A 14557-nucleotide genomic window follows, 5' to 3' on the forward strand; every position below is an offset into this window, starting at 1 on the left:
TGGAATGATTTCACACTTGTCTATTGTTCATGTAAAAGTAAAGACGCATGGATTATTCATCATCTTAATACGGAATTGTGGAGAATGAACTTGGAAGGGGGTACAAGTTCATTATATAGATGGACTGTGGCAACTAAAACATGTAAGTTCACAATAGATAAAATTTCCATGAAAATGCATATAAGCAACAAGACATTACAAAAACAAAATCCTCAATATATTCCCAAAATTATGAATTGTCAACAATGCATGTGATCCCCCAAGAAAACAAGAAAAGAAGTAGAAAATATGCACAATTTCCTTAATGAATTAATTAAATATTCAATATTGGGTCATGGCGACAATACTTCTCACTAGATAAATGAGATGTAAAAGGTATTGCATAGTTTTGTTTCTCATGAATCTAGAGACTTAGGGGAGCCATTATGCTTTCGAAGAAAGGTACTCTTGCTTGTTGCTTGATTAATTAAGTTGACATGTAGCAGCAATACGATGTTAGTTAGCATGTGGTAGCATGATGTTAGTTGGCAACTTGGCAAGTACCAGTATTGCAATAGTTGCATTGAACTAAATTTCCCATATTAGTTATTTGTATTCCCTGCAAACACAATTGAATAGTTGGAAATATCCTTTTTCAATAATCAAGCCAATTGAATAGTTGCAAATATCCTTTTTCAATAATCAACCCAATTGAATGGTTGTAAATATTCTTTTTCCAATAAGCAAGCCAATTTATCTGATATTACTTCTTCATTTATGAATTCAAAGGCTAGAAGAGGGCTCACTTATATGTTCATGCACAATGTAGATAACTACGATATGGACACAAGATTTAGTTTATGGAGATATATAGGCCACCCTCTTATCCATGGTTAAACACTCCTATTATCTTACACTAGAAGGTCAAAGTAGTGCTATTGATGCAAGTCTTTAACCTAAGGTATGTGAGAGGTAAAGTTAGATTAACTCTACAAATCTAAGGTTGAATAAAGCCATGTCATACCATTTTGTATCTTCATTGTAATTGCATAACAAACATATCCTCATTTACCAATCTATTGCATAACAACCTAAGTGGGAAAGCCTCCAAGTTGCGGGTAACTTGTAGAACTTACGAAGGACATTTTTGTAATATCTCCTTATTTGTACATGTGGTTTTTTATGATAAAATTTTCATTGGCTAGAGTCTATTTTACTAAATGACTAAATTTGGCATCAATATTACTTGCTTCATGATTCTATTAATAATTATTTTCGGCCCCTAAATTTCTCTTTTCATTTTCCCAATAAGGACGAGCCGAAACATTTGAAGTATGTGTATTGGATTTCCTAAAAGGATGTAATGATTTCTTAAACTTCATTCAAGGTTTTCTCGTTAGAATCATAAATCATGTAACTCTTCAATTTTTAGAAACCTCACCCCTAAGCAGCCTTGCCAAATACAAATTTCCAATGTCCTACATATAGGTAAGAACTTAAGTGACTCTTGATCACCGTATTGTTATTTATTTTCTTTTAAGCAACTTTTCCACAATGCATGTATTATTAATGGTCACAAAGTCAATGTACCAAGATCAAAATCTTTTAAACATGAGTAGGAATATGTTTTAATCCCCATTGAATACAAAGCAAGAGACTTGGTCTTGCCTCAGCTATATCATTAAATGCACGATATAAAAATGAGAGTTAATTAGTACGAAAGCAATGACAAATCATAGTTCACTTAATCCTTTAGTCTTTCTTCTATGGTCATAATCATAGCCCTATTTTTTTTATATCAGTGAGCACAAAGGCTAATCAGGAAAATTTCCCTGCAATTTGTTTTCAAGAAATGCGCATCTATTGTCACCCGCTTTCTGATATATGTATATGTATCTATCTATTTATCTATATATTGACATAAACATAAAAGTGTATAAGATGACAGAAATATAGAGTCAGAAAACCAAACAATACTAAACTTCTCATCATCAAACTTATGTAGAGGTGAGATCGAAGGTGTGGGCAATTATCAATACCAAAGATGTGGCTATAGAATGGTATTCAAAGAGAATCTGGAAAACAGTTATATTGTAAAAGTATGACCCATTCTAAATTATCCAAAAATACTGCTATTACTACCCATCTATATAAATCCTTTCCTAAGGGCTAAGACGGATCCGTGAAAGAGAGTAAATACCAGTTTTTTACTGACTACAAAAAAAGAAAACACTCAAAAAAGTGTGAGCAAGTATAACTCAACCTCCTTTTCTCCTTCATCCAGCAAGCCCCGTATGCAACAAAACATTTAGTTTCTCATCAGTGGTGAAATTGATTAGTTCTTATATTTACATGATATAATATGTGCAGAGCATCATACATAAGCAATCTCCCAATTACCATTGTTACATTAATCGTTCCCAGATGTTTTCACAGGTGTTGTTTTAACACACTTCTCCCAAACCTTCCTTCATTGTTATCCATCTCCAAAGCACCTAGAGTTTTCTTCAATTATTTTTCTTACATGCAGATTCCCCTCAAGGAGGGCGACATGTTGATACATACATATTTCACGATAACACATGATCTCAAAAGTTACTAGATATAAAAAGTACAAACATATTGTTACACCAGAATGGTATACAGACAAGTTGAGAAGAGCTTGGATCCAAGATGAAGGTTCTTTTTTGTATTTGAGCTTCATCCTTTCTTTGTGCCTCTTTCCTGTGATGAGCTACTTTTGCTCTGACTGGGGGCAGTCTGCAGCCCTTCTAAAAGCTAGAAACAGAAAGAAAGAAAAATTCAGATGGGACCAAAAGTTGACACACCAGATCACGTACATAAACCTACATTTACGGTATTGCACATGCACAATTACAGAAATGTCCAACCATTCTTGCACATAGACAAACGGATATGCAGTCAAATGTGTATGTCTCCAGACATTCCAAATGCACATCATACATAATAAGTTGGCAAGTGAAATATGCAGTCATTCTCAAAGACGCAGACATTAGCAAGTAAAGAGTAAAACATGCAGATTGATCACTGCGTGTCCATGTATGGATATCCCTGTGTGTGTATTATCTTTAAATGTGGATGCTACCTTTGATGTAGGTTGAATTTTTCTGCTTGTCCTCCTCAGCTCCAAGTTCTCTGATCCTATATTCTTGTTGTTATTACAAACTTTCAGGTCCACATTCTTTGATCCGGATTTCCCAACAATCTTGGTCATACTACCCTCTTTCACTATCTTAGGATGTGCTTTCTCGTTTTCTTTATTAATACCAGGTCGATCATTTCCCCTTTTCAGAACTTGATTCCTCAGTTGCCTGTCATTTTCTTTGTAAGTTTTTTTCCTTCTTTCATGTTTTATAGCAACACGATTCACACTTTTAGTCTCACTTCGTTTTCCTTGATGTGAAGTTGTGCCTTTTTCATTTGCCTGAGTTGATTTAGCACGAAATTTGAATTCCAACATAGAGGAGGTTTCCATCATTCTCACTGTGGAAACTTGATTCTCACTCTCCACAGATTCCTTTGGTCTTTCTTCGTCACCCTTCAATCTTGAAGCCAATTCTTCCTTACGTTTTGACTTAGTATCAACACTACTCCTTGTGATACTACTCTTTGTTTGAGCTTTTCCAGTAATAATCTTGTGTCCATCATTCTGACCAGAAGAAAGTAGTTTCCTTGACTTTGCAGTATCTGGTTTGCTTGATTCTCCAGATCCTGTGTGAGTTTGTGACGGAATAATGGCCAAGACTTTATCTCCCTTAACATCGAGAATATGTGATCCTTTGTTGGATACATAGTGCTTGCTAACTTCCATAAATTTCCTCTTCTTTGCTACCTTTGGGGCACCAAGAACTGCTTTAAACCCTGGCTGATTAGATATATTGGATTGATTGATCCCATCTTGTGTCAAGGTTTTGTCAACTATGTGGCTAGCAGCATCAAGATGATTTCCACCTTCATACTTCTCAAATGAACTTGGCTCTACTACCTGCTTTGAGCAGTTGCCAGTCTCCGCTTGACCCTTCTCAAGCTTTTGCCTCTTCGCCGAGGGAGTGTCCACCTGTAATTATTGCATTGATAAAAATTGCCAGATTATGATTATGGAATCTGAAATACCCAAGTCTATATTAGGGAAAAACTCTAATTATCGATGTTACAAATAACCAAAATTTCTTTATTTCTCAAAACCCCATGGTCAACCCCCCAAAAAGAGAAAATCGGATCAATTGAGAACATGACTGCTCAAGTAACAGATATAAATAGAAAACTGGGGAAGAATTCACCGTGAAATAGCACGCATAATACTATTTTGTGGTTGAACCTAGGGCATTTTTGAAGACAAAGAAAAACTCGGGGGATTTCAGAGTTTACACATTATTTCCAGATTAGAAATACAATTACCTTTTGAGTGCCTCCAAATGGCACATCACTAGCCTGCTTGATGTCAGTCCACAAGACCCATTGCCTATTTCTCCAAATCAATGATGGTCTGATCATGGATGTTTTGATTATAGATGTATCACCCTCCCCTGGGTAGCAAGATAGACATTTGAGCATTAAGGTTCAGAGGAAAACCCATAGAATGATGTATATGACATTTCCTACCTGAGAAAAAGACCTTGACTTTGGTCTCACCATCTTCCACAATCTCTTTGATTTCCCCTTCTCGCCAACTGAGAGCCATCAACACTCCCAAGTAAAATAAAGATATAAATATGACAGGAGTTAAGGTAGGAATACAAACACAATATCCTACATACCCATCATGGAAGAATGCATCTACTCGATCTCCAACTGACCACTTAAAATTACCCATAATTTCTCTCTTTCTCTTTCTCATGCCCTCGTGACCAATGCTTGTATTTGGATGTGCCAACCGCACCTTGGGTACTTCATTGATTGAATCCTCCAGATTGAGCCACTCTTCCAGTGGTTTAGTCCCTTTACCATTGCCAATGAAGTTTGTATAAGATAGAGAATCTTTGTACTTCTGCTATCCAAAATATATGCTAACTAGTTTCATAGATAAGAATGATTGGATTATAGATATCTTCCAGCAGACTTACCATCCTCTGTTATTTGTTCATAAATTACCAATACTTTCTGGTCTTCTACTTTTTGAACTCTCGCGGAAAACCATATCCCTTGAAGATACTCCTCGTCAGATAGAACCTGAACAGATAAACATATTACTCATCCATAGTTGAATGCACGTCATTCAATAGTAATAGAAACAATAATTTGCTGACCTCGACTAGAGAATTCTCAACAATCTGATCTCCAGTATTAGCATTCCCATGGTTAACATCCCCTGCTATTGAAACTTGTGCAGCTGTATCATTTTGTGGCTGATCAATTCTTACGAGCGCAGTAGTCTCTTTAAGCTCATTCTGAGGTGAAGTAAAATCTAAACTACTTTGATTGACCTTATTTGCTAAGTATTCTTGTCCCTGTGATACCGATTTCTTTACTGCATTAATCTTTCCATCATTTTGGGTGCCCAACGTTGTCTCTTTGGGTATCTCTTTGCCATATGCAGAACCAAATGACAGAAGCATCTCAATTCCTTCAGGTCCAGCCTCCATAAGGTTCTCTAATGTGAAGGGAACCGACTCGCCCATTGCCATCACAGCTCCAACTTGAGAGACAGCATTAGTAGCTAGCTCTGCTGCCCTCACAACTAATTCAAGGTTCTGGGCTTTCAAGACAGCAACAGAAGAAGATTCAAGCCTCTTCTTTGAGGCAATTTTAGCCGAGGCTATTATTGAGCTGCAATTTTCTGGCATCTTCCAAGGTTGAGATACAGAATTGCCCATACTATCTTGTCCATCCCTTGGTTGAACCCTATATTCTTGGTTGATGGATGAAAAGGCATTCTCCCCTATTATTTTGGCATGTCTGGCTGCCTCATATGCAGCTTTGGCAGCTGCTGCAGCAGCCTTTGCAACAGCAGCAGCCGTTGTTGCTGCAATAACTGAAGATACTAGCTGAATCTCCATGTCCGAACTCATTCCTAAAACTTTCTGAGCCTTGAGTTGGCTCCATAATGATGTGCTTTCTAGCACAGAAGTATCAGCAACTGAAGAGGCCTCCTCTGCACTTGCCTTTGCTTCCTGTAAGTGGGTTATCAAATCCTGAAATCTATGAGATTTGCCAAGCTGGATTTCTGTATTTGTAGTTAGCACCTTATCAGCAGGAGCCATTACCAGTGACCTTTCTGAGAAACTGTTGGGCCCACATTTTTCAGCAACAACCATGGCAAGTGGTTCTGAAAAGGTAGGACGACTAGTTGTCACTACGCTGACCGGACCTGAATCCTGAATTTGCCCAGTGGATGTTGATATTAATGAGTGGACAACATGTGGAGAAATACCAAATGAAAGATTCGCATTTGAAACCACATTCAGAGGGGATCCAGGCTGTTCAGAGTCGATTTTCTTCCTCTTTCTAGGTCTTGATTCTGTAGTTATATGTTTTTTGTGTACTATATCAGTGCCAGTCGCAGACAAGGGTCCTAAAACTGGAGTACTTAGGACAGGACCAACTGGTTCCGGAAGAGATAATACAGATGAAGTTTTTCTAGAATCCAAATTTTCCAACGTCTGACTTGAGCTTAGAAGCAACTGAGGATGTCTTGGCAAAACTGACGGTGGATTGTGTATAGTTGACTGAGTTTGTGCTACCCAAGGTCCTGGAAATGGCGGAACCCATTGTGGTGCTCCTGGTGGAAAAGGACCTAAAGGTGTTGGAAAGAATGTTGGAGATATATTTTGATGCAGATCAACATGTAAATTACTAGATTGATTTAGGTAAGTCTCACCCAATTGAGAGGTTATTGATTGTGTTGCCATCGATGTGCCAGGAATCAGAAAAGCAGCTGATTGACCAGCCTTGCCGGATTTAGATTGATTAATATAAGCCTCTCCTAATGATGAGGATATTGAATGAACTCCCATTGATATGCTAGGATTCGGAAGAACGCTCAATTTACTGCTTTTACTAGAAGTTTTCCCCCAATTTTCTTGAGGTTTGGAATTCAGAATAAATGCATTTCTACCCTCCAATGTAGTCAGTGCAGTTCCAGGCGTACTATTAGACTTTGAACCATCAGTGGCTCTAGCTGATAAAGAAAGGAAACCAGGTGCACTTTTTGACGTATTATCAGAGCTTTTCATATGAACCCTTTCTACTGCAGCTCGCCATGTCTTCTCCCAAAGAGCTCTTCCAGATCCTTCTGAATCATTCCCTCCTTCTCGTCTTGATGCTGCACACAAACACACCACACAGACACACACACACACACAGAAAGTGCTGGTAGTTAGTATCTAAAAATAAAGATGGACAAATGTCAACAACAAAATGGAGGTGACGTGCAATCAAATCAAATAATCAAATTCTTTTGAACAGGATTTATGCAAGGGAAATAGTTCATTAAAAACCTCCAGAGATACTGGAAAATGCTGTGAGCATCAATGCCTCCTCCGGGACACCTCCCTGACTACATATCATCATTCAAATAAGCATCAATAAATTTATAGCTCTTAGAAAATAAAACAAAGACAATAGAGTATCATAACTTACATGAGAGATCCATAAACAAGAATTTGAGCTCGTAATTGTACTTGTTGCTGCTCATTAAAACGATATGCCAATACCACTGCCTCACCTACATTTAGATCAGGCAAAGAATGCTGTTTTTGCTTGCTAGAACTAACTGATGACACGGCTTTCTTCACATTAGGTGAAACCTGAAAACGCTGTGTTCCTAGTGCAGGACTATTGCTATCTTGAAGAATTGAAGATGATGTTCCCTTCCTTCTCCTTTGGTTTGAATTATTACTAGATCCTGATCTTGGAGGGCTCCCTTTAAGGCTTCCAGATCCTCCTTTCCCAGTGTTTTTTCGCTCTTCATCTGATCCCACTTGAACTGGACTAGATCGAGCAATATCCGTTAACTTACTAGATCTCCTCTTATTGGCCTTGACTTGTGTGTGGCTTACATCAGATACAATAGTGGAAGCAAACTGTCCAAGAACAGAAATATTTTTTCATTAATGCTCACTCTCTTAACATTCCACATTCACTTGGTGAAGCCTCATAAGGAGTAAACTTCACTATCACCAGAACAATAACTATTAGCATTTCATTAAGATTATTTAAAGTGTCTTCAGAAACATAACTATATCATATATCAATGCATATGTTAGTGTCTGAGTCTTGAGATGTGATTATTGATTCTATATCACTTTATGTTCCGAATGTTACTCTATATAAATACCTTCATAGATGTTAAAGACCAAATCAAGAGTTCAAGTTTACAAATAGAAATGTTTAAGGAACACAGAACGATAGAGAACAATGATTATGGTAAATGAAAGTGTTCAAGAAACACAAAAGTATGAATGCAACTTCCAAATGTGGACTGTTTCAGCTCAAGAAGTGCAGGTGCATATAATTCCAAGATTGATCTCAAAACAATTCTACTTCTTAAATTTTCTTATAATCTCTTTTTAGCATTAAACACATCTATTTTTCCAGGTTTGATATAGGTACAATGTCAACGATAAACATGAATTCAAACATACCTCATGTGACAGAGATCTGATGTCTGATGTGGCAGTTGATGCAACGCTGTGGCTGATGGAAAGTTTTGGAGACACGTCTTGGGTGACATCTGACTGTCTCACAATATTGTCACTTGGTTTGAGGGTAATTTGTCTATCTTGTATTGAATTTTGAGCATTGGCCAAAGCTTTTATCACGGTTTCATCATTAAATACTATATTTCCACCTAATTGATTTTTATCTTTCCCCATTTCCTGATGATACTCCTTATGGCTTCCAGATTCAATCGGCGACAAGGACTTAGCTTTTGTATTGTTGGCAGTCTCTTGATAGCTTACATTTACTACTTCAAGATGCTTGTTGGAATTGATAGTAAACTCCTCAGATATTCCTGGTAATATGGTTGTGTCACCCGAATTTAAATCATGTTGGCTTTCGTGATGTACAACATCATCGAGCCTAGTTGGTTTCTTCGGCATGCCCTCTGATATGTATGATGTATCTTCTGAAGCGCCACCTCCTACAGTCATATTTTCGAGTAATGCTGGTAAAATGCTTTTTGGAGTGCAAGTTTGACCATTATTCCCCCTTGCTTCCGCTTTATTTTCACCATCATCTATGTCACTCTGCAATTTTTCTACTCCTATAAGAACATCCTTGCTATTAGCAGCATTTGTGTTGTTATTCGAGATTGAGTCTACAAAGCCGTTTGTCTCATTCGAAGCAGTCCTTTGGGAGAGTGAAAGATTCATGTCATCCACACCTGGCATTGAACCTTGAACCTGTATCTCTAGAGCTCTATTTCTTAGCTCGACTGATTCTTGTCCAGGGATGGGAATCATGCCATTCTCAGGATCAGGATGAGAGTTCATGGAAATATGTTCATCAGCTGAACCTGCTATTAATTCTGGTGTCGATTTTTCAATGTCAATTGGCACTAGAATAGTAAATGAATTCTGTTCTGTTCCATCACCCTGCATAGTGTCTGTTGCTCTATTCAGTGCCATGTCCTCTTCTGAATCTGGACTTATATATTGGACAATACCAAGATTTGGACCCAAACTTGCATTCTGAACACTGGGCGTTTTTTCATCATTGCCATGTGAAACTGTAGAATTAACCCCTAGACTTCTGTCTTCTGCTAATACAACAGCATTCTGATCTTTCAATGCTGTGGTTTCAGGTTGTTTTCCACAGTCCATAGGAGAATCTTGCAGCCTATCTTCTCCTTCTAAGGCATTTGTTTGTAGTTGATGTTCAATTCTTCTCTCCTCTGCTTGGGGCTCCTTTCTAGTGTTCACCAATAAAGAATGCATACCTACACTTCCAATATCTTCGTCCTTCAATGAGGTTGTCAATGATACATATTTTCTCTCTTGTGTTTCTGTACATTCATTAATAAGAGCATTTGTATTTCCCCAAGTGGAGACATTAAAAGATGTTTTTTCTTCACCTGTACTCTGAGCAGGTAGCCTTTGTACAGATAATTGTGGGATTTCTATGGTCTCACTGATGTGGAAACTAGAATTTTCTTCATATGTTTTCTGGGTATTTGGCATTTGCATTACATCAGGATCCATTATTTCACAAGAGGAGTTCTTGTGAATGCTGTTCTCATTGCGAATCTCCCCGTCTGCTTGCTGCTTTTGCTTATCATTAATCCATGAAGCTGGAGATAATGATGACATTCTTTCATTTTCGATTAAATCACTGACATTATTATCTTTTGATGCAAATGAATCTGAAGTTATATTGACATTATCCTGTGGATCAATAAATAACTGGGCGTCAATTTGACTATTGTCATCCTGCTTTACATGCTCTAGAAGAGTAGTATCATCATCATCACAGCCTTGCTCATGTCTCACGAATTCCCAGTGGCTTTCCCTCGGTTCTTGAGCATCAAGTAGATCACGTGTATCAAGACTTCCTAAATCAAATCTCAATTGAGCATCAATTGGTTCATCTATCATAAATTGTGGATGAGACTGTCCATCACTTTCTCTTATTGAGAGAAGATCATCATTTCTAGGATTTGGTGTCGGTTCTTCATCTTCTAAGTGTACAACCTTACTGTATGAATCCATATCTCCAATTTTTCATGCCTAAGAAGAAAAAATATGTTATGAATGGAATCTCTATGCATATTACAAACAGGGAAATTTCAACCCTCAAATCTATTTTGCAAAATAAGGACGTGAATGCTAGTTACTATGTTCATCTAGTAAAAGATAGTAGGTGCATGCAGTTTCACATTTCCTAAAACGTAATTGGCGAATTCATTCCACGGCACCCAAAAATCTACAGAAATCCTGGCTGATTTACTCTCCGTGCTGGCGTGCAAAGAAGAGAATACTTTGAAACCTCTATACATGAATTTTATTGCAGACATAGGCTTCAAGTACTCATGAAGTTTCTAGTGTTTGGGCCATATCTTACTGTTATATCTTCATTTAACTATCAATAAAAGAAATATGAAAAGGGTGCCACTCTTTCAGGCCAACAGGATGTCAAATCTTTGTTTGGCAACAATCTGGCTTCCTGGATATGAAATTAAGTTGTCACTAATAAAAACTTTTAGTAGAGTCTTTCTTCATTTATATAGAACTTCTCTAGTGGTGAAATTAAGCAAAATTGGTGGTTTAAGTGGAGTTTTACCACCCCAGGGGAATTCCATAGGCCAGTTTCAGTTCCTCTATACTAGCTTAAGACTTCAAATATCAGTACTCTTCTTTAAAATATGATATGACATCAACATATTTAGCTTTACCTTTCGTTTATTGCTTGATGTATGCCCATCAGAATTGCTAGTGAATTTCAAAAGAACATGACTGAAAATACCTAAACGCACCTTCATAGAGAGAGACCCAGCATTTAAGAATGAGTTACAACTTAGGTGAGGAAAAAATTGCCCATCCTCCCAATAAAATGAGATCCCGGATGACTAGATATAACCACATTATATTTTGACAAAATCATGTGACAATATGATATTTTCTGACTTCTTTGGAAATCAAAATAAAATTATTTTGTGTCCTCCATTGCATTATTGACTCCAAGCTTCTACAATCACTTTCCAATCATCATGCATAAGATTATGTCAATTCTATTCAATTAGAAGAAATTTTCCTCTTTGTCAACATTCTTCTAAGCAAGTGTACTCTGTGTCGAAAGCATCTCTTTGAAATTTGTTTTGTGACCCAATGTTAAGAAAATGACATGTGAGGAGTAAAATTATTAGCTTTGGACCTAGTTCTCTAAGCACATTGTACAGCTGAAATTTATCATGGTCAGGAGTGCCCTCTGCATGTGGATAATTGTGAGGGCAGATGAGGGTCGCCTCCAAAGTGATCATCTAGCATTATGCTTCAATAAGGAGGAAATCACCAAATCTGGTCTTGGATGTGGGTAGACACTAGTTTCTATTTCCTCAAGTGTTCAATCATATCATAAGCATTCCCAGTTATCAAACAACATTTAGAAGGAATTTTGTCTCTTCCACCTAAGAGATTTCATGTGTTTCCTAACTAGAACAGACTGATATCAGCAACATCCTCTTGTATTCATATTGATAATAGGCCCACTCTGTTTTTCAAGGATTAACTCACAAATTAGGCCTTGCTGTATCTCTTGAACCCTTACTTCAAATTTCTTGGCATTGCAAAAGACAAATGTCATGCACAGCCAGGTGAAGAATCAATTTGGTTGCTGTGTCACGTCAAGAGTTTATCTGATTGTAGCAATTCTAGGAGTTGAGTACATTAAATCCAACGAATATAAGTTTGCTTAGGCAAAAGTCAAGCAAGCACTTCGCTACTATGATCATATTCATAAAAATATATATAATTGAGAGCTTTGACCTGATGCATCAAGGTAAGTTCAAGTCTGACAAGAGAACGTATTGCCATCATGAGATCTTTAATTGAGGTAAAAACTTACTGCAATCTGTGTCAGAGTGTAAAGTTGTGTCTTACAAAGACACTATTAAGTAGGACCCTACACTAAGTTAGGCATGAAGAACTTCCAAAGAGACAGAAACCCAATCAAACCACCAATTTAACTTAATTTCACCAATAGCGAAACTTTCTATGAGCAAAGAAATATCTCCTTAAGATTTTGGACTCAACAGACTTAATTCAAGTCTAACCAAATGAGCAGTTGCAATTTTCGGGAATAGAGCACATTCAACTCATCACCTCATTTGTAATTTTTCGATAAATGGTACTAGATCCAAAGACTTCTGATCTGATACTAATTCAAATAAAGGTAAGACTAACTAAAGGAAAATAGTTGAAATTCTCGAAACAGCCTCTAGGTTAAACCCAAACACTGGGTTTCGTTTGTTAAATGTAAGGAAGAATTGTTATGATAACAAATAAGCTTTCCTTAAAGCTATGACTAAAGGATTTCTGGGAATGGAATATGATAAACTTATAGCTATATCGTTCACAGGAAAACGCTTACTGCCTATTAGAATTAAACTTCCCTTCCAGGTGTGACTAAAGGGTCCCTGAGGATAGAACATGTTAAACTTATGAATAGATTTATAGAAGTCTGATGAATCTGAGCCTTGACCTGATCCTTCACGCTAAAATTGACACTAAATAAAGGAACTGTTGCAATGGAGTGTAAGTTTTCTTAGCTGGAAGTCAGGTTTAAAACATTTACTATGATCATATATATCAAAATCGAAGAGACCAAGCAAGCAATTTCTCCTGTAGTTAGGATCTCAGAAGTATTTACTGCTCCAGTTAGATCATATCTTTTCCAAAATGTTTCTTTCATCACAAATACCTCTTCTTCTTCGGAGCAAAAATAATATCACTGTAAAGAATCAGTAACCATTTCACTGAAAAAGAATCTGAAATTATTCACGGTTCCATTCTTCCTGAATAGATTCATGACAAAGAATCTATTACCATTTTTCTTTAGTTTCTCACCACTTAGCCAATGCCTTCACACCAAACATTCTGTACAGAAAGTTTCACTTCATTTTGTGTAGTTAGAAAGGAAGAAATTTTCTTCTTGGCAAATTGATACCATTACTAAATAGCAGTTAGAAAGGAAGAAATTTTTTTCTCAGCTAATACCTGGTCTTCTTTCAGAGCAAAAATACTATCAATCACAGTAAAGAATCAGTAACCACTTCACAGAAAAAGAATCTGTAATTATTCACCGTTCATTCTGTTTCCTGAATAGTTTTCACGACAAAAGAATATATTATCATTTTTCTTCAGCTTCTCACCACTTAGCCAATGCCTTCACACAGCAAACATTCTGTACAGAAAGTTTCCCTTCTTTTCGTGCAGCTAGAAAGGAAGAAATTTTCTTACCACTACTTTGACACCCAAAAATTCTGCTGTTATACGTTTCTTGATGTGGTAAAAGATGAGAAATTCTTGTCGGAAAGAAGAAAAAGAATCAGAAAACGGGTAACTTCAGAAGCCAAGAATCTGTAGCAGACATTTTCCCTTGGGAACGTCCCATTGTCAGAAGTAGAATCTAAGCCACAATTCAGTGGAAAAAAACTAGTATTCCTGAAACGTCGAAAATCTGCACTAAATATTTTTATCGATGCTCAAAAAATAGGGAGAATTTTTTTTAACCCACAAATTCGATAGCAAAAAACGAGCAATTTCTCTGCACTTTTCAAATTCAGAATCTCCTCTTGGATCAGCTCCCTCTCCCTTGTCTCTCTCTCTCTCTCTGTGTGTCTCTCTCTCCCTTCCTCTCTCTGTAGCGTAGAAAATAAAAAAAAAGATCGCATAACCAACCTGTGAACTGTATCTCCTCCGTTCCCTGGCCCGTTCCTTCCTCGAAGATTCTAGTCAGGAAATGATCATATGGAGCGATCCAAAAAGGGCTCGTAGATCAGCAAACAGAAAGCGCTCTAAGAGTTCAGACAGGTATTAGGGCAAGATTAGGGATTGGGGGGGTAAAAAGCAAAATTAGGATCAGTCAGGTGCAAATTGGAGTGAAAGCCAGGAAAAAAGGG

The 14557-nt window shown here is 37.2% G+C and overlaps 1 protein-coding gene across 3 annotated transcripts; it reads right to left on the reverse strand.

The window, feature by feature from the left end:
* Positions 1-2464: 2464 nt before the first annotated feature.
* LOC147868027 (uncharacterized) lies at positions 2465-14557 on the reverse strand. Of its 3 annotated transcripts, none has more exons than XM_087315956.1 (12): positions 14337-14557; positions 8583-10667; positions 7579-8021; positions 7437-7495; positions 6818-7261; positions 5247-6718; positions 5064-5169; positions 4758-4938; positions 4603-4670; positions 4399-4526; positions 3086-4057; positions 2465-2757 (listed from the first exon to the last, which is right to left on the reverse strand). In XM_087315956.1, the coding sequence occupies exons 2-12, from the start codon at positions 10647-10649 to the stop codon at positions 2680-2682; spliced, it is 6018 nt and encodes a 2005-aa protein (XP_087172082.1). In that variant the 5' UTR covers positions 10650-10667; positions 14337-14557; the 3' UTR covers positions 2465-2679. The 3 variants fall into 3 exon arrangements, with proteins under 3 accessions (XP_087172082.1, XP_087172081.1, XP_087172080.1); XM_087315955.1 differs by having other exon boundaries at positions 5247-6733; XM_087315954.1 differs by having other exon boundaries at positions 5247-7261.

The sequence above is a fragment of the Azolla caroliniana genome, unplaced genomic scaffold (assembly GCF_043228905.1).
Source record: "Azolla caroliniana isolate FFs.n. ecotype wild unplaced genomic scaffold, voAzoCaro1.0.p SCAF_2, whole genome shotgun sequence".
NCBI lineage: Eukaryota > Viridiplantae > Streptophyta > Polypodiopsida > Salviniales > Salviniaceae > Azolla > Azolla caroliniana.